At 35.0% G+C, this 22,079-nt stretch overlaps 1 protein-coding gene across 1 annotated transcript in view; it reads right to left on the minus strand.

The window, feature by feature from the left end:
* The window catches only part of TBC1D22A (TBC1 domain family, member 22A), a gene marked incomplete at its 5' end in the record, with an annotated part of 176,622 nt that overhangs the window by 110,990 nt on the left and 43,553 nt on the right, over nucleotides 1–22,079 (minus strand). The window contains one exon of the mRNA XM_009883220.1: nucleotides 3,653–3,762. Coding sequence (XP_009881522.1) covers nucleotides 3,653–3,762 — 110 coding nt within the window. The remainder of the gene's footprint in view (nucleotides 1–3,652; nucleotides 3,763–22,079) is intronic.

The following is a 22,079-nucleotide window of genomic DNA, read 5'->3' on the forward strand; positions in this document are numbered from 1 at the left end:
GGACAGACAGGAATGAGTATTCAGGTGCAGACAGGAGCACAGGATTATTACAGTTTGATGTAAATCATCTTATGCAATTTGATTTCATCTTAAATTTAATGATTCCAGGTCCCAGCTCACCCAACCCCATCTAGCTCTTGCCCTCCACCAGTGGATCTGGTTACCATGCACCAAGAATGAAAGTCAGTTAGAATCATAGGTTTAGGTTGGAATGGACCTTGAAAGTTCAACTAGTCCAACACCCTGCCATGGGCAGGGACAGCTTTTGCTAGATCAGGTTGCTTAAAGCCATGTCAAACCTGACCTTGAACACTTCCAGGGATGAAGCATCCACTACTTTTCTCGGATCCCTCATCATAAAAAATGTATTGCTTATGTCCAGTCTAAATCTACGCCCATTTAGTTTAAAACTCTTGGTCCTTGTCCTGTCACTATGGGCCCTCCATCTTTCTTACAAGCCCCCTTTAAGTACTGAAAGGTCTCAGTAAGGTCTCCCCAGAGCCTTCTCTTCTCCAGGCTGAAGAACCCCAACTCTCTCAGCCTGGCCTCATAGGAGAGGTGTTCCAACTCTGATATTCATGGCCCTCCTTTGGACCTGCTCTAACAGGTCCATGTCTTTCCTGTGCTGAGGACAGACTCCCGAATTAGCGCAGTACTCCAGGTGGGGTCTCACCAGAGCAAAGTAGAGGGGGCAGAATCACCTCCCTTGATCTGCTGGCCACGTTTCTTTTGATGCAGCCCAGGATATGGTTGGCTTTCTGGGCTGGGAGCACACGTTCCTGGCTCGTATCAAATTTTTCCTCCATCAACATCCCCAGGTCCTTCTTGGCAGGGCTGCTCTCAAGCCCTTCATCCCCCAGCCTGTATTGACACCTGGGGTTGCCCTGACCCAGGTGCAGGACCTTCCACTTGGCCTTGTTGAACCTCATGAAGTTCACATAGGCTCACTCCTCAAGGCTGTTAAGGTCCCTCTGGATGGCAACCCTTTAGTAAAACAATCTTTACTCTCTGAGTTTTTGTATTGCCTTCCTTTCAATGAGCTAATTTCTTGTTGGGTTAGTTCTCCCAACCAACTCAACCTGCAACTACACAACCTCTCTATCTGACAACTAAAGTGGTATGAACACAGAAGGGAACCGAAACAGCAGGAAGGCGGGGGGGGGAGCAAACATTTTCATTTCAGCAGCACTCTGCAGTTGCACTGAATTAACTGTAACATCATTAGTCACACCACTAGCATAATCTTTCAAGCCTGCTTTTGACAGATGACTGCATCCTTGAATACATCCAGTTGATAACCAGTCCATTTATACGAGAGCTTAAATTTTCATTGATGCAGTTTAATTCCATTACAATTAGTTTCAATATTTTGTTTATCAGTACTTGATGGTTTTGTGTGAAAACAGAATTTTAAGGAGAAATGATGTAATCTCTGAACTTCTTTTTCTAGAAAAAAAACAAACCAACAGAGCAGCAGGCCTGTGACAGAAGATGCTCCAGAAACAGGTAAAACAGTTGCAGGGCTTGCGTTTCTTTACCTGACTTTCTTCCTTTCAAGTAGATTTCAAGTTCTCACTTTTCTCTTTCTAAGTTCTCACGTTTTTGATACATGGTCAAATATTTTAAAACATAGTAGCTCTGAGAGACTGAAATAAGCAAAGCAGCATTTTTTCTCTTTTACATGAATCAACATGACAAAAAGACTATGCTTTTCAACAGTGCTACACAAAACACCGAGCTACTACTCATTTGAACTTTAATGTGGAGAAATACACTTAGAATACCTTCAAAGACGTTAAAGATTTCTGTTTGTTGACGCAATTTTATAACAATTTCATCAAAAATGAACTCTGTTACAAGTTCAAATTCACAATATGCCTTAGCCAACATGCCTTAGCCAATGAAACATTCATATTAAAACACAAGTCACGGGCAAGAATACGTTAAAGCACTTTTAAAAATACTAAGTACCATAAGGAAAAAAATACCTATAAAAAAATGCAATCAAAATAAAGAATCTGGAAAGCATTAGTTTAGTTTCACTGAAAAGTACAGCTTCAGTTCATAGGATTTTTTACGGTCATTCACATTTTATGATGACTTATTAATGATTGTACAATAGCCATTTTCCACACATAAATTCAACCCCCAGGGTCTTTGCTACACTAAAACCACTTGGAGAAACAAAACCTCTAATTTTCAAGCATTTGTCCAAAGCATTTCAAAACAAAAAAAAAAGCTACATGGACCTCTCAAAAGGACTGAATCTAATAAGTACGGTAGAAACACCTGTTCATCACCTCATCTTTTAAGAGAATGTTAGGAATAAATCAACCAAAGTTTTCCTATCCCTGTCACAATTTCTATTGTCACGAAAATAATACTGAAACAATTTCACTGAAAAGATCCTCTACACCATACAAGTAGCTCACTTGAAAGCAGGGAATAATCAGAAAGAGAAGGTATGAACACAAAAAAGAAAAGAAGAAGCAGCAATTTGATAAATACTTGTAACCATAATTTATTTTCTAATCAGCTCACTGAAAGCAGCAAATGAACCCTGCCTGCAAACATCTGCCTACCAAACATCACTACAAACAATTCTTTGTTGCCACTGAAAAACAGAAATCATCACCTTTCAGAAACTTTCACATGTCTAGCAAAGGTCAAATTTGGTCCCATCGTAACCCAGCAATTCACAATGACTATTATTTTAGTGAATATATTCTAAGTTTATAAAATCAAGATTATTTTTACTTTCTGGCAAGATTCAAAATGTTTATCTCAAATGACACAGATCTGAAAAACAGATATTAAAAAGACAGTATCTGATGCCTACAGCAACACAAAGACTATGAAATTTAATTCAGAGAACTTCTTTGTAAACTGAACAGTCCATAGTTTCTACTTTACCTTTAATGTGCATCAGCACTGCAGCATAAAGTGTTTTAATATGCTAAATATCAAATACAGACATTTGGGCTCCCATTTAATCTGTGGTAGATTGGATGGATTCCTTCCCCCCTAAACGCAAGATGTTCAGCTACATACTTACTATTTCTAGTAGGTACTTCTAATCTTCATAAGCTTATATGCCAATGAATGCAAACATGTACACACAAATCCACCATTCTTAGTCTGTAACTCACTGCAGTTAACACAAAATTGTGCCTGCTTCTCCACATAGAAAAAATTCAAATGCTCAGTGAAGCATCAGGAAGTTTTAAAAATATGAAGGTAACTTCAGGTACCAGCAACTGTTTATAGGGTGCTATATTAATGACTTAACAATGAATAAATAAGCCAGCTTTTCATCACCTCAGTGAGACCATTTTACTTGTAGAGTTGAGCAAACATTCTCCATGCTTGGTGACTGAGGTGCACAACATGCCTCTAGAACTGGAGATTTTAACTCTGCTCTAGAACATCATACTACAATGAAACATCCAGAAATTCTCATGAGAAGTTGCACTTTTTTTTTTTTTTCCTTTTCTTAATACCATGCCAAACTTGCAGCAGATTTTTCCAATGGGAAATCTACTTCTCCCCTGTTTTTCATACACGTACTCCTTCTCAACAACCTTAAAGTAGTTCAAAGCCATGACATTAATCAGTTAACTCCACTACCTACAGACAGGAAAAATCAATTTACCTGAATGCCGTCAAGCAACTTGCTCATGCACCAGTAACTGTCAGCTTCTATGTTCTGCAGCACTTCTTCAGGCAGACTGGAAACATCAAAATTTTCCACTTCTTCTTCTTCTGTTTCAGGAAAAGAGAGAGAAAGACAAGTCAATGAAGTGCACAGAATAAATAAAGCAAGGATAAGGAAAATAATTGAAAACAAAGACAACCACCACTTATCTTCTAGTGAGAAACTTCAACGCACATTTGCTTTAACAGGGACTAAATGAATCATTTATTGCTCAACTGTGTCATCTAATGGCTTTAAATGTTAATGAATACTTAATTTCTTGCAGACTGTGAAAATCTCAAATCACGCCTGGTTAACCAGAATTAATATATAATAAATTACTTCATTCTAAACGTTTCACACCTGAAAGAGGATCATCAGAAGCACTTTGACAGCCCTCAAGCTATATATGAACAATCTCTGCAGAACACGTCTACGTTTGCATCATGCACAGCAAAATACGTTGCCAGTGTTGACAGAAGAAAAAGCCCTGAAAAAATAATTTTTAGAAAACTAGTGAAATTTATTTAGAAAGCTGACTCCAGCTTTTCAAGGAGTATTTGTTTTTCAGGCAAGCATTTGGAATCAGAAGAAAATCAGACCAAAGGGAACGGATGATTCCCCACCCCAAAAAAAGCTAGTGATTCTCAATACTGGAAAAGCATAGAAACCCAATGATATCTAATTTATGGAAACGGAGTCTTTCACACAAGTGTGTTAAAAGAAATTCACATTTTGCTACAAACTGAAATTTTACCACCTAAGCCATGTTGTTTTATTTTTAAACCTTTCTACACAAACCCAATACAAGCACAAACATATATTGAACTTCGTTCCCCTTGAAAGCAGCAGTCTTCAGGCCCTCCTTCACTAAACATTTGCTGAAGGAATGAGATTACAACTACTTAGTTAGTGTGTTCCTTTGCAAATTTCCTGCCTTTGAGCACCTTTTCTTTTCATGATAATGCTATCACATTTCTGAACAAAAAGGAAGCTATAAACTGTAGCACAACACAATAACTCTTCCACAGGTGGGCATAAAAAGATAACAAATGAAAAAGACTTTATCTTCTTTCTCATCTTTCTTTATCTTTGTTCTTTTTTGTCCTTCTCTTTCAAAGTTTACCACTCCACACTATATTCACATACCAGAATTTAAACCAACAAAAAAGCTGAAGATACACCTAACCATCAAAGCTGGGAGCCTTCACCTCCTTTCACAGCCAACACAGAAATAGAAGTAGTGACGGAGTATTGGCTGTTTTGTTCTAAATTAGAAACCTAAAAGAAATTAGATGAATCACATCCAAAGAGAATCTTGTTTCTCAGTATTAGGTATAACTTGAACTTAAAAGGATTGCCTCAGAATGCAGACCTCCAAACTCTGGAAGTCTAAACTTAGCTGAAATAATATTTTAAATGCCCATCAAAAGAATTCCCATCCTGCGACTGAACTACCTGCAACAAGTGAAAATGATGGGCTGCAATGAAACAGCAGCAGTTTGAGAAACAAGGCTGAAGCAACCTGGACAGCAAAGACACTCCAGCATTAACATTTTGGAAAAACTAGATTCTAATTGTTCTAGTAAGGAAGGATTATCAAATGAGAAAGATTTTTTTTTTCTTTTTTTTTTTTTTTTTCCCCCAGAAAGTAGAATACAGCTTTTTAAGAAACATCTTCCAGTGGTTCCAACTACTTTTCATCACAGGTATGTTCACCAAGCACAAAGAGGATGTCAGGACAGGCCCTTCTGAAATGAACATAAGTCTGATGTAAATTCACTCTATTGAGTAGAATTCTCATTATTCCATAGGGAAAAAAATGGATTAGAGATGGAAAGGCAACTATTATCAAGTTATTTCTGCTCTAGTTTGGGTGATCCTATAAATCAACAGATACAGATAGCATTAAGGAACCATCCGATTCTTTCACTACAAGAATCCATAATCCCTAAATATAATGTCAGAGAGCCACAAGCTCAACCATTACGAAAATAAAAACAGCACTTTTTGGAAGTACTCATCCAGCTTTCTTGTTCTGCCTCTCCTGTTGGAAGAGACATCCAAGAACACTCTAACATTTTCATAAGCCTCTTTAAATGTAAAAAAAATATTCAGGATTTTTTCATATGTTCTTTAAATATGTAAGCTACTTCCAGTCCAATTTTCATTCCCATTGTGCTTCTCATACATCACTAAGTCATCTCTTCTAATGTCAGATAATAGAGTTTTGAAACACAAAAAAAAAGAAAAAATCTAATTAAATGTGTAAGACAACTCAATTGTATTTGAGTTACACACTGGTAGTATTTAGCTTATGTAGGACTGTCTCAAATTTTAGCTTAAAACTCTGCAACCAAATATTTCAAAGAGTAAATCAAATTACTTAGGGATATATTAAAATACATGTTTCATTAGATGAGCTAAGAAGTATATTTTTGTATATGTTATATTAACTGGTACTTTTTGATGTAAATGCTTTGTATGTTGAAGAAGGAGCCATGGAAGCCATCCAGACAGTAAATAAAGAAGACACAGCATCACAAAAGCCACCAAACAAGCAAGTGCTCTGTGATGTGCAATGGTTTCTGCTGCATCAATTCACCTTAACTTGCTGCACTTTATCGAGGAAGTTCAAAACTGACTCTGAATATCTGATTGACCCTTTTCCACACTACAGCTGAAATAGAAAAGGCCACCCATTTTCTTGACAAGCTCCAATTGAGGAACCCCCTGACTGGCAGAATAATATGCAGAATAAAAGTTTACATATTTAACATTTATGAAATTATTTGTGTAGGCACATAGTGCAAAGTGCTTCTTTTTCCATGCAGCTTTAAGGGGAAAAGCAATCAAGTTGTGCGTTACTCCGGGGGGGTTTTGGGTGGGTTTTTTTTTTGGTTGCTTATTTGGATGAAGAAATAAACACACTAGAGATGTTTAGAAAAGAAAAAGCAGAAGGGATTTTAGGACAAAAAAACAGAAGAAGAAAAAAATACATGAGAGATTATTTCAATTTGACTTGTGCTTGAAAACAGAATTGCAAATTCTGTTTTTAGATAACTTTGAATTCATTTCCAATGAGTGAAATCTGAATGGACAGTAATACAAAGACTAAATAACAAGAATATGGGGAAAACTGCAGGCGAGCGTGTACATGTATTAATATCTGGGGGAAAAAAAGAGGTCAAATTTCCCGATTACAAAGTCTCACAGCCATGTATCTCATTTTCTTCAGTTTCCTGTGGAGATCATTATCACGTTATCTATGTAATTGTAGAAGACAGTAAAATAGTTGCCTTGAGGAAAAATGCTGTAGCAAGGAGTCAATGACATGCTGATCTGAATGTGTGCATTGCTGTAAGCATAGTATTAGCTGTTCTTTACTCATTCCCACTGTATGCTTCTGAAACTTCCCACAGTGTGAAGTGAGTGAGTAACATTTTCTAAACAGCTTTAACTGGATCCACTCCCAAAGGCAGAGACATAAGGATAAAATGAAAAGTAAAGAAAAACATCACTTACAAACTACTTACAGATTTCTTTTTCCAATGACAGTAGAAAATAAACATAAGATAATGGCTTGCCTCCATTAAAAATAGATTTTAATATGAGATTAAGTCTAGTTGAAGATTTTGGTGGAAGTTGTTCAAAATGTTAAAATTAAGTCCATATCTATCTCTGTCTTTTAGATGTATTTGATTTCTTCTTAAAAAACTGCCTAAACTTCAACTTCTTAGTACAGATCATGGGGAAAAACACCTGCCATTAAAGACAGCTGGAATCACCCAATACAATTTTTTTCATTAAAAAACTGGAAAATTTTCATTTCAAAAACAATTTTATTTATGAAGAAATCATATCCTGATATAAAACTAAAATACTGAAAAAATATGACATTATTAAAACAGCTTAATGCTATTGCTACAGTAACTAGTAGCCCTCTCACTGCATCCAAATAGCCATCTGTATCCAACTATGTGTTGAAATGCAATCATCAAAAAGGCAATTCGCATTCAGAATTTCTCTAAACCTGTTACGTATACCAACATCAATACTCAGTCTTTATAAAGTGGGAAAGAAATGAATGCAACTTGATAGTTTTACAACTTCATTAAACTAAGGAGGCTTATACAAAAAATATCTCTTTTAGAAAAAGCTTACATTCCTTCAAAGGAAACTAACTTTCAAGGAAACAGACATTTAATTGGCTTATTTATGTTTTAATTTTAGCTTTTTATTTTGAAATGGTGTCTCAGAACTCAGAATCAGGCAAAACTCAGATGAATTCACTGGAGTGGAAGGTTGGGGATGAAATGTATGGTGGTGTAAGAAAGACCCAGTGCTGAAGCCCAAAACAGACTGTAAGATCATCAATAAATTATGATTGTTCTTTATATACACCCAATATACAAAACAATACATATAAACATTAGAAAGGTTAATTCTCTGAACATCTTAAGACTGGGGTTTTTTTAGCACTAATTTCTGTAAATTTATTTCTCATCTAATGTATAAAAATTAGTACCATATAATTCAAGTTCAAACTATATAGCTCTTGCAGAGGTGCAAGGAAATCATTCTGATTGTACATGCACAGGTACTTGCCTGTATGAAGTTTATGTTGTTGTAATCTACTTTAGATGTTGTATCTTCAGATAGGCCTAACCTAAAAGTTACCAGCTAAGTATAGAAACTATAAAACTATATGCATATGATTGTATGCAGAGGTGCACAGTAGTATTTCCAGTAATATTTCTAGAATATCTTACATACTCCACTTCAAACTGAGTTTTCAAAAAGCCTTATGAAGCAGCTATTCAGTCACAGCTGCACTAAGGTAATGTCTTTCTAAGTAGATCAGGACATAATAGAGCATTTAAATGTAAATTATTTCGGTAACAATTACCTAATTAAATATGTACATAACCACATCAATATTTCTCATTCAAAAAACCCTAATTACATATTTATCTGATAGAAATAGCTTTTGAGCTGTTAAGGATTAGTCACCACAGTATAAACTTCCCTTTCTTTGTGATACTGCAGTCACAAAGGTAAAATTTGAAAAAAAAAAAAACAAAAAACCAAAAAAAAAAAAAACCCCACACCCTCAATCATCTCATCAGTCGAGGCTTAGGTAATCACGACTTACTGCATTTCAAATATTCCCCTATTACCAGCCATGTTCTCACACACAAAACGTATTGCTGACTTGTCTGTTTTAACACTGTTAATAATGTTACACTTGTTTTCAGTTGATCTGCCACAATTTCCTTAAGATGCAATAGGAAGCAAGATAAATATCTTTATACATCAGTGTAAGATTGTTTTAAAAATTAATCCTTTTACTTGATGAAAATTAATTATCTAAATAATTTTACTGCACATGGGAAATGTTACAATCTCCTTTCACCTGGAGAACAAGGTAAATCACCACCTCCAAAAACACTGTAAACTTGATTACTAATTACTTTGATCTAATGTTTATGCTCATCAAAATTAATGTACGACCCTGCAAGTACTCTCTATTTGTTCTATCACAAAAGAGTAAATACTTCATAGACTTACTTCTTCCAGAAGTAATTCCAGATTCTGTATAAGAGTAATCAGTAAATCACTGAGAGACTTCCTTTAGTGGGCCTACGTGCTTGCCAGTAAGATTCCCTACTCAGGCTTTTTCTAGACTAGATTTTAATGGCAATTTTTTCTCCAACACTAAGTAGTCCAGAACTTGCCCTCAATTCCTAGTCATAACCTACTGCAATATCTACACAGAAACAGGCCTGTTTTTCAGAATAACTTCATTTCAAAATTACGGAAATTCTCAGCTCATGTTGCAAATTAAACAAAAGTCATCGGTTCCTCATAGGCTGCAGACAACTGAGATTATCACTCAGCAATTCAGATATGAGAAAGATGAAAAATATCTTTACAACTTCAACAACTCTACCATGAATACAGGGTACAAAAGAGAACTAAGTAAACCAGGCGGCACCAACAGGTCTTTAACCCACAGAACTTGCCTAATGCCAAATACGAGACTGGCAACCTCTTGCACAGGTGAGAAATCTGGCCAGTAAATGCAGTTTACATTCAGAAAAAAAAAGGTACAACCCACATCCTTGAGTATGACATTATTGTGAAACAGAAGTCTTCAAAGAGTCTAAGATGACAGCTCTTCTTAAAAATGTACTTTAGCAACAACAAAGAACACAACGTTCAGCACAAATTCTTCTCAAAGTAATCACTTCAATAGGTTTGCTGTGCTGCTGTCAACCAAAACAGACTGCCAGGGAGAAGTGGTGCACATGATACCAAACTACAGGACTACTAATTAGCATCCAACATGCACGATGAGCACAGGATGCTGATGAGCATTTTCTTAGAATGCCTGATAAGGGAGTTTCCTGAGAAATCCAAAAGGTGCTTGGAGAATAGAAAACGGAAGATTAAATGTTGAGCACGTCTCCCAAACCACATTTTTTAATTATCTAGTTTATGCTTATCATTTAATTTTTTTAAGCATCAAGCCTATGTATGCACATACACACAAACAAGCAATGCACAAAACAGCAAGAATGAGATAAGAGTAAACCATAGCGTGGTCAAACAAGTCTAAAGCAAACCTCAGGAACACGGGCCTCACCTGTGTTGAGGTACGGGCCTGATTATAGGGCTACTTTAGAGATAGTCACTCTAGCACTGTGTTTCTTAAAATGCAAAAGCCTTCAAAAAGAATGTATAAATTAATGTAGATTTTAAAAGGAATTATTTATTAGACAGGGAAATAAAAAAAAAATCAACTGCATTAAAAGCCAAAACGTATTTAAAAGATTAAAAAAAGTCTATGTATCTGCATATGCAAGGATGAATTTTGAAAGTACTGAAAATTAATACTTCTTACCTAGAACTGCAAAAAAAAAAAAAAGACATTTTCTTGCACATAATTACTTACTACTAAAAGGTAGACTAAGAGAACACATTTGAACAATCCCTTAAGCAATAACATGCTTAATACATTACTTAATCAGGCTAAAGGTCCAACTTTTAACTTGGAGAACTATAGAAGTGATAAAAATTATCCAAGAAATTGCATGTAAATATAAAAACTTTTAAAGGTTTGGAAGTTTAATTTTTTCAGTGATGAAAGACTGAAAAAATTGCCACTGTCAAGCAAGATCAGCAACCACTTACACAGGACAATAACTCTATATAAGCATAAATTCACCCACTCATGAAGAAATTTTTATTTTAACTTATTATTGTCATTGAACTGAAGAACTAAATAAATTCTCAAAGAAAAATGGATGGCAGGGGAAATAACTGTTCTTTGGTGACACTGTACACACAAGTGGCAGTTTGCTGCAAATCCAAACTATGCAATATTGGTCAAATTTCTTAATCAAAATGACATGCTTCCTTGTTTTGTAAGCTCCCATGTCATTTACAGCTAATAAGAAAGAAATGGACCTTACAGATTTCTTGCATTATTTACACCAGAACGCAAGTACTGTCCATTACTTGCACTTTTTAGCACAAACTGAATTAAAAGAAGCATCTTTGAGGAAAATGAACTCTGCTCAGGCAACACTACTTCTTACATTGTTTAATCGTTGAGTGGATTCCATTAACTATCTTAATCTGCTGTGATTTACAATTTCCCAATGAAACTGCTACATATGCATCTGTGGCAAAAAAGCCACAAGGCTTGCTTTATTCATGAGATTCAATCACATGTTTACATAATATATAGATATTTATCATTAAGATAAAGAAATAATCACATCACATGGCACAATCTCTAGGAAAAAACCCTGCTTCATTTACTCAAAAATAAGACTATGGCTTCTTTATTTTTCTTCCCCTATGTTACTGTAAGAAAGGTAGTGTCTTTAAATTGCAGTTGTACTGTAACAACATAAACTTTTACCTCATAATTAACTAAAGACAGAACATGCAAATCAGTTCAGAAATGTCTGATAACAATACAATTCCTGTCAATAATTTTTTAAAAGTATTGGTTTTCATTAAATAATGTGCCATAAGAGCATTAGTTTGTTTCTTTGAAATAAGGCAATTAGAGCATATAGAAGAAAAATTGTTTTGCAAAAAAACTTTCTTCTTTTTTGTTATTGTGCTGAAGTACTCAATTTTTCATTTCTATTTTATAATTCGTTTTCCACAGCTTAAAGTAGAAATTTAAAATTTCAGATTTCCCAATTTAAAAACAAGCAAAAAATCCCCATACAGATGAAAAAACCCAATTACTTTATTACTATGATTAAAAAAGGTTTGCATTTAAACTACAAGCAAAGTCCATACAAATTTAAAAATTTCAGCATAGGAACTTCTGACAACTGTATTTTAATTGGTTTGAAATCTATAACTAACCATTTATCTCATTGAAAATAAGACCAAAAAAACCATTTACAGCTATGTTTAAAGCACTGATCCAACTAATTTGAAAACTTTCTCTTAGATCTTGAGGTGCTACCCACCTATACAACAGTAGTTGAATGTTATGTTCCTGACGCTTGTACAGCATGTTATCATTGCTTAAGTAATTCTTTCTCTTTTAGCTTTTCTTCCTGCACGGTACTTCACAATAAACATACAAAGTGTGATATTTGGATGCCAAAAGCTATTAAAGTAACTTCCCAGTCTGCTGGAAAGCATGCTTGAGATGATTTAGATCTGAAAGTATAACCACCTCTGTGCTGCTTCACCATAGAAAGGTGATCATTAATTTTAACTACATGAAAACCATGGGGGAGAGTAAAACGAATGCACAAGCCAGAACTAAAATATGCAGCTCCCTTTGGAATACATGTCTCTCCCATAGTTACATAAATTGTAATTAACTTTCTCCTTCTTCACAATTCTTTCATTTTTACACCTGCAGAAATCTTTTGGTTTCTCTTCAATTTCATTTTACTGCTTCTACCATTATTCAAGATCTTGTTTTCCATTTATTCCCATGACCCAACATTTCCAGTTTGTAGTTTCAAATAAAGTACCTTTCACTAACCTCTCATGAATTCTTTACAGTGCAAGTCTATTAGTTTCTAAATTGCCTTCAAAAATGAGACAATATAAAGCACAAAAGGTATTCCAAACTTAACAGAAATGTATGATTTTTTTAGGGTAACATTCATATTATCAAATGAACTTAATTTTTAAAATTCTGAGAGTGTGCGTTAAGATTCATGAAGTAACACATCTTCAGAACGATGCATTTAAAAATGTAGAAATACACGTACAGATGCGAAAAAACTTTAAAAAATCCACACCAGTAATCATATTTACACACTTAAACATTGCATCCTATGCACTAAAATAGGACTTTTATTAGCAGGATTTTTTTTTTTACATACATGGGGAATAAAAATCTTTTTTCCTCAAGTACTCTTCAGCATACCTCAGAGGGGAAAAAAAAAAAAATCACAGAAGAGCTATAAGTAAATACTTCAGTAATACAAAGACTGTGCTTTAACAGCCAAATCTGAGTTAGCTGAAAACCTCAAGTACTTAAAATCTGTAGAAAAAAAGCAGTTCTGACTTATTTATTCTGATTACTAATAAGAAAATTTTTGAGTTCTTTTTTTCTTAGGAAAATAATATTTAATATAGAGTACAGTTAGATACATGACTGTAGGCCATAAGAAAATCCATATTAAGCCTCTAAACTATCCGAGGCACTTGAAGTAGAACACAAGCAAGATCATGGATCTCCATCTGAAGAACAGTATAGAATCACAGAATGGTTTGGGTTAGAAGGGACCTTGAATATCATCTCGTTCCAACCCCCCTGCCATGGCCAGGGACACCTCCCACTAGACCAGGTTGCCCAAAGCCCCATCCAGCCTGGCCTTGAACACTTCCAGGGATGGGGCATCTACAGCTTCCCTGGGCAACCTGTTCCAGTGTCTTACCACCCTCACAGTAAACATTGCTTTAAAAGAAAAAATAAAATAAAATAAAATGAAAATCACATAGCCAATGGAGCAATTGTTATGACCTCACAGACTTTCTTTGAGAGAACAGAAATGCCTGGTAGTAGTGAAATGGCGTGGAATAAACTTTCAGGCAGAACAGAGACAGCAGAGACAACCTGTAGTCTAAGCAGTTCTGCTCACCAGTCAGCAGAAACAGAAGACTTACTAGTATAATTATGCCGCCTCACCATTTTTATAACTCGCGTGTTTAATCACAATATAAAATTAAAATAATGACACTTGAGGTCTTGAAGACTTCTGCTAGTAAAAGACAGAAGGCAGCATGCTGAGTAACTCAAATTGGATGTGTCTCTCAGTGAACTGAAACCGTATAGCCAGAAATAAAAAGGTACACTCAGAAAAGAAGCAAGACAAGGTTTGTAAGATGAACGTGTATCTTGTCACATCAACTGACTTATTAGGGAGAAGAACACAAGACAAGTTTACAAAAACAAAAGTCATTTTACAGTCTATAAAGAGATATTACCACATTACAGAAACATTAATTTAATTTTGTTAGAAATCTTTGATGAGTCCCATTTAACCTTATGATTTTCTTATTAATTTAGGGATTTGTTCTATATATCAATTACAGCAAAAAAATCAAAAGAATTCCAGTGATTCTGTCCATAAGACAGGGTCTAGAAAGTTTCTTCACAGGAAACATCTAAGCAAAGAATCCACACAGCTCCCCTGCTATGGAGTGACATCTCAGAGGTTCCCTTCACACCTCCGTCAGACTTCTGACTCTTTGATAGGCTTCCTGGCACTGATAACAGTGAAGAAATTTTTAATAGTAACTTTCAAGTCCCTACCCGGCTGTCCCTCTAAAATGTAAAACCATGATAGTCATGCACAAGGAGATTTAACTTTCCGGGCTTATGAACTCCTTTCTATTTTTCACATCTTGATTCTGCTTTTCAAAAAGTCTTCACACCACAGGTTAACTGCGAACAATAAACGGAGGCTGGCCCATACATTGTAATATACTGATTGGTATTCTCAACAAACTCCTCTTCCACATGATATCCACATGATACAGAAGCATGTAGGCAAAGATTAAAAAAAAAAAAAAAAAAAAAAAACCCAAAACACAACAAAAAACCCCAAACTCAACCCAAAACCTCAAACCCCACCTGCAGATGCCTCCACCCACAATAATGCACAGAACAGAAGAATAGAAAACAGGAAACTGTAAGTTTAAGGAAATATAATCCAGGGGGTTTTGCCCTAACAGCAGTAAGAAATTTTTGTACTAGAACAGGATAGTATGTTAGGAATAGTAGGAAAATGAAGGTAATCTTATGCCTGAGGACATAAGTGATGTAAAAATTTTATATGAAATGGCAATTGACATTTTTTCAGTTACTATCTTATGCCAACAAAGAAAAAGATTAAATATTTTCATTTAATTCTCTATTTAACAAGAACACCAGCTACATAACAGCACCATTTTTTAGATAAAAACAATGAATTCAAATAGTGGTACCTGAAAGTAATTACTACCAGTCAACAGAAATTGTTAAGTATGAGAAATCCTCCATCTGACACTTATTTTAATCTTTTGAGATAGTAGGTGTTTGCTTCTTCAGTAGTTGCTCTTACAGCTTTTCTCCATAGCCAATCTTTCTTAATCCCTTTAGATGCTTTTTTTTTAAAGCTTGTCACCAGAACACAGATCAAAACCACAGAGACTGCTGCTTACTACACTTTCAATGAAAATATTGCAGTATGATAATTAGATATATCACTGCTTTGAAATACTTATTTAGGGAGGTTAAAGTGACAGCTTTGGGACTTGGAGCACACCGCTTTAGTATGTAGATGCGACTCTGAAAAAGGAAGAGCATTTTCCAATATGACAAGTCTGAACTGCTCAGTTATTTTCTTCTTAATTACATGGAAGTCCTTTCCTTTTATTTGAAGTCCTACAAAAATAATACTGACATTTGGGGGGGGTGGGTGGGGAATAAAAGAAAAAAGAAAAGGAAGTTTGGGGATTACAGATTTTTACCCTCTCTTCTCCCAAAGAAAGTAAAAGCTACATTTTAGTATAACAATATTTTCCTGTGAAGGTATATTCATAAGAAGTCATTTACGTTTTTAAATTTGAAATACCTGTACTCTTAGTACAAATCCACCACTTATCATTTCGTCTAACTTCTACTCCTCCCTCGTATTACCACATTTAATCTGACTCAGAACAACAAAAGTTAGGAATAACTTTTAAAACAGGTGAAAGCATCTTTCATTTTACACTTCTTTATTTATAAAAATTGGCTCAAATTGCATCAGATAAACAAGTCCAGGAGATTACACTGAAGAACTGTTTTTAGACAAACATATTATTTCGGTTTGTTTGAAGACATTATGAAATTAGTATCAGCACTAAGGAATAGAGCAAATACTTTCCAAAATAAAAATTACTTAAGCAAATATGTACTTCTCTTATTTATGAAATAAAAGGTCATGAGAAAAATTTTAAACCAAACTGTCATCTTGAATATTTTGATAATTTGCCCACAAAAGTATGTCGAATATATAACAGTTCAGAACTATAAAACTCAGACAGCATTATCTGAAAAATTGTTTTAATAGTCAAAAAATACCGTGAATATCTACACTGTAAATAGTAATGTTATAAAGCAATGCAATAATGCTATTAGGATTTAGTAAAGTCTACTTCACACTTTGAAAATAGAAAGCAAACTGTTTCAAATTAGATGCAAACAGTGATAGAGAAGCTTCATAAAACTCTAGTAGAGGAATACAACTGTGACAGCTTTTCTTTCTCCCTTGTCATCCAAACTTGAATTTAGACTGATAGCTAGAGTATGAAGGGCTGTTATTACACTTAATAGTAAAAATGAAGCATTATTACTTTAATTTTCAACAGGTCATGGGTTTTGAGCTTTTCCTTCTATATGTTTTGGGACTTTAAAGACACTCAGTGCTTTGTTTTCATGAGATGAATTCTGACATCCCTGATAACTCTACTAACATACAAAACTGCAAATATTTTAAGTTTTACATCAACACGACAATAGACTCCCTGTTAATGATCCCCCCGCCCCAGCATCTTTCATACACACTTTACATACAGGTCACTTTCCATTCAGCATTAACATTCAAGAACCTATGCTTCATTTTTATGCATTGTCCTTTGCTTGAAGACTAAAAAAGTCTGAAAGACTAATATACCTTAAAATTTCAGGGTTTGGGGATTTTTTTCTTTCCTTTTTTTAAAAAAACAGAAACTCAGAAGATACTATGAGCAATTAATACCATTACTCAAAATATTAATTTTCTCTCAGATAGAGAACTAAAAATAACAGGCAATTAAACAGTTGGATATACTTATGCCAGGATAATCTTAATGTTTCTTTTTCGCTTCTGACAGCAATTGCTAACTGCAGCCAGAGAAATCTAACTTTAATTAGGCTTATTTCACTTCAAATAGATAGGAACCTTTTTTTAAAAGCATCCACAGAAAAGTTTTATTTGAAATAAGTTAATTTTTCCCTGGCAGATAGTGAAGCTGAGGGTACATCCTACTTTCTCTTCTAACACACCTTTATGAGATAAATACTCAGCACTATTACTACTATACTTCCACAATCAAACTAAAGAGGGCATTTAATCACAGGCCACACTTTATTCAAACTTGCAATATGCGTCGGTTCATGGGAATAAGAATTTTGATTTTGGAATTCATGTGGTTAAGCAAATAGATTTTCAGGTACTTAATTTTGTTTCAATGGAGGTCATGAAGATGACTAGAGTTATTTTCTCCATCCCATCAGTATGATAAGACTTTGAACACTTTGGTTAAAGATCTACAGAACTACGTAAAAAAATTAAGATTATGGAAAACCTGGTAGAAGTAACACTAAAAACAATTCTCCATATGATAAGCAAAGAAAGGGGAATTTTCAGAGGGACTAAAAAAAAAAAGTTTGTGTAACAATTTATTTTTCTTTTAATTAGCCTTGAAGTTGAAACTAGTAACTAAAAAACTTATCTTCATAGTGCTTGGTTACCACAATTATTGATAAAAACTTGTTCAGTGAGTCTCAAATCTTTCTCCAAGAAGTCTATTGGATGCAACCATACATCCAATGTTTCAAATGAACTGTTATAATTAGCTTGGAAATCTGACAGTATATTGAAGAGAGTGAAATCAAAACTGAACACAGAGGTAGAGAAGGATTGATTTTGTAAAACAGTATTCTCTATTGTAATAAATTATGGCCACTGAAGACAGTACCAGAAAGTAAAAATACTAGAAAAGCAGGTTATCATATCCTACATCTGCCTGTTGAGATGCTTTTATGAGTGCTCCCTAACTTGTTAAGCGAAAAATAAGCGGAATTCACAAAGACTTATCATGAGTGTGCAGTTTAATAATGCAGCTAAAGCAGTCTAAGAGCTACTTGGCAATAAACAGAGACCTTGCTTCTCCCTTCCTCCCTAAAATGCTCCAATCCCCACACCAGTACTGACGCTCATCTCTGATCCCTGAGGTGAGAACTGAAAATGAAATTATTCATTTTATTATGGGGCTAATTTCCTGCCAGTTTAGCTGAACTGATCCACTGTGCCAGAGAAAAGCCAATGCTGACCAAAGACAGGAACACGTGTTTGGGGTTGGGAAAGACAAAGCAAAGCTACCAATTTTGACAGCAGCAAGCCCTGATTTAGCTATGTGACCTAAGCACATGGCAAGTAAACCCTTTTCTGTCCAACTAAACCTGATTTGGAAATACTCAAATATGCAGCTCCACTGTTAATTTTAAAGAGCAGTGAAATGAAGCCAGGACAGGCAGGGTACAGTAACCTCTTGAAACAGCAAATGGGATCTGGAAGAAGCTGCATTCTACAGCACATAGTAATCTAGCTCACACAGTTCCAAGCCCTTACTGGGAATCAAATATATTAATAAGTACAATATATGTAGCAATATACTATCACCCAACTCCACCAGTTCCTTGTAGATGCGTGCTCAGCTGCTCATTATTAACACATTCTCAAGGTTAGTATACTCCAAGAAATACCAGTAACACTAATTGGGATAGTACAATTAGCTAAAAATCCACTCGTTTAAGAAGTAAATCACCTCATTTTGACCAAAGCAGCCTAAGAGAGAGCTTATGCAGAGAGATTCACTCATGCATTTGATACCAAATGTCACTACTGACTTCTAGCAGGTTAAACAACTAGGGAAAAAATGTAGGGAATAAACTCTGTCACTAGCAAGGCACGCACAAAGAGCCTACCTGAGTAAAGCTCAACTATGTTCATTAGGGCTTTTACTATTACAACTACATGAAACAGTATTCCTTAATTGAAATAGTTCTGTAACTCTAAGCCAGAACAAAAACTCACTACAGGATTAGTCAAACTGCAACTAAAAAATTAATATTCCAACAAGACATGCTGAAAGATAAATATAAATCTGTCCTGGTAAATAACTAAAATATGCAAACACAGGAACAAAAGGATCGATATATTAAAGTTAGTTTATAGTTCATTGGCCTCCTATTAATCAGTTTTCTCCATTCCCTAAATCCTGCAGACATATTTGCCCTCCTTCACCCTCTTTCCTAACCCTTCATAAACTAAGCATGAGATGCCCTCTTAATACTATCCATGTTTTCCTTACAGTTCTGTTTGCGATGCCTCCAAATATACTGATTTATTAACCAACCCTAGACATAGGAGTGCATTAGGGCAAGCACTGCTAGCTGACAAACAATTCACTGCTGCTTATTTTCACATGGATTCTCCTTGATTTAAGTGAATAGAAAGATGTAAAATAGTAAGATTCCTTTGCCCAGTTAGGCCTGAAAAACTGTATTATATATTAATAAAGAAAATTGCTCAGACACTGTGAATGGTTCATTTTTCTTAAGTGAGACATGCATAGAAAAAAGAACAAGTTAAAAATATAATCTAGCCAAGTGCGTCAAAAGACTGCTACTGGGTTTTTCTAAAGCACTAAAATGTAGGTCTATATTTTTATCTTCTTTAATGCAATATAATTTACCTGAAGGAAATTTAGGGTTTTTCATTACAACGCCTCAAAAATATTTAAATTAATTAAAAAAAGCCCAAACCCAAATACAACCGCAGCCCCAACCTTCTGAATTACAGGATATGCAGTGACTTAAAAATAGGGCAATTAGTACTTTCCGCAGAAAAAGAAATTGGTTGAACTCCAACTGAGGAATCTGACAGGTGGTATAAAACAGAAGATGTAAGGAGGATATGAGACCTATAAAAGGGTCTCAGGAAGCTCATAAAGTAAGTAGGACAAGCCAAATCATAAGAAACAAACAGGATAAAATATGATTTAGCTCCACAAAGTCTATTTAATAATGAGTTAGGAAGCATCCTGTTAGGACTCTTTTTCAGCACATACCACTTCTACCTGCTTTCCCACTGCAGTCTAAATCAGTGCTGCCACACGGCAGAGAAGACTGGGACAGAAGTACCAAGTCCTCAGCACTGTGGACAGGCACAACACAGGTCTCTGCTTACTTCTGGACCTTCTTCACCTTTTCCATGGGGCAAAGCAGGAATCAGGAATGTGTAAAACCAAATTCCAATGCTGTTTATCTTATTCAAAGTCCCCCCTCTTCTCAGCTACTCCACACCACTCTCAGAATACTTTCATGGGACAACAGATTGGTGCATCAACAGGGTGAGTGGGGGAAATATATTCCTAGAAATTGAAAAGGTGAAGGGTGGTTATCTCACAGCAAGCTGAGATAATGCTGAACAATTTCTGTGTTGTGTTATAGTTTTATATGCACATGTTTATATACACTAAGTGTTTTATAATATGTGAAAGCAAAGAGTCCTTCAAAGAGAATTGACAAGTACGTCAAAAGTTTCCGATCGCTGAGCAGCTCGTCTGTGCAGAAGACCTTTTACAGAGGAATGTGTATGATGTCTTCTGGACTTATGTAGAAGATGGAATTGGGTTTTCAGTATTTTCAAGACCTTAATTCAGAAGAGTTTTGTGTAACCTTTCTTCATTCCTTACCCACCCAAATCACACAAATAACAATATTCCATTCAATTATCAAAGAATATTTCATAGAATATTGTTTACATTTACGAGAATTTCAGTCAACTTCACTGACATCATGAGTATTACTATAAAACATCATGGAAATTATTATGAAGTAGCACTGAAATATACCTTTGTATGTGGAAACTACATTACCGGTCATTTGCATTAAGCAGAGAAAATTAATGTGATTAAATGGAACTTGTGGCATTGAATTTTCATATGACAGAAGAATGATTTAAATGACTTTGAATAGTTCTTCAAGCAAGTTTTACAATGGTTTTAAAAAATGAGGAAATATTTTCTTAATACTTTTACAACTTGCAAGAAAATGTTAAAATGTCATTTATGATTCATCTCAGCGCTTTTATGAAGATTTAATTTGTATAACTTTCATAAATCATTTCAAACAAATACATAAATAAAAACATTTTAATACAGTATTGTTCAAAAAAATGTATTTATTTGAACAATAGAAAAACATTAAAACAATAGAAGTTTGCTACAAAGTGTAATGCCAAAATTATCAGAGAAATTCAAGAGCGTACAACAATTGCAAATAAAATCTTTTCATCTCTCAAACTGAAGAAAACCCTCACATTCCTGAGCACTCTCTGCTGGGAGGTTTTCCAGTATTTCTTTCCTGGTAAACCAGAAGACAGCAAGGATGATTCTATCTGTCTCCAATCACATGAAGGTCCTGGGAGTGAGAGAAGCATCTGGTTAATCCAGTTATAGCTCCTTGTTCCACCTGCATTTTATCAAAACAATGTCATTCCCTCAGTTTCACTCAGTCTCTTCTAAGCAGAATAACTACAATTATGTTACATCTTTTCCACTTTGTCTCCTCAAAACCCCAATGTATGGGCCGTGTTCATAATTCTCCAAGGACTAGTGAACTGGAGGAACTGAGTAAGAAAGGCCTAGGTATTTAGATAGCAGGATTAATTATCTTAGATTGCTTTACATACTGCAGCAATCAAGATTTCAGCTTAGTCTTGTGAAGGAAATAATGGATGCTGAAAAAAAAATTTACTTTCTAACCCTGTAAGTATTGCTAACATCTTCTAGCAGCTCTCTGGAGTCAAAGGGTTAATACTCTTTGCTCTCTGGCTTACTGCCCCATCATTCAGACACTCAGTTTTACATACATTCTAAACAGATTTACTTATTGCATAGAAATTACAACTTTCTTTCCTAAAAAAAAAAAAATCTCTGTGAAATTGACAACTTTTTCATATTTTACAAATAAACACTGAGGAATGAACTCAGATACAGCCATGACACAATGCTCTGAAATCTTACTCCAATT

The sequence above is a fragment of the Charadrius vociferus genome, unplaced genomic scaffold (assembly GCF_000708025.1).
Source record: "Charadrius vociferus isolate BGI_N301 unplaced genomic scaffold, ASM70802v2 scaffold363, whole genome shotgun sequence".
NCBI lineage: Eukaryota > Metazoa > Chordata > Aves > Charadriiformes > Charadriidae > Charadrius > Charadrius vociferus.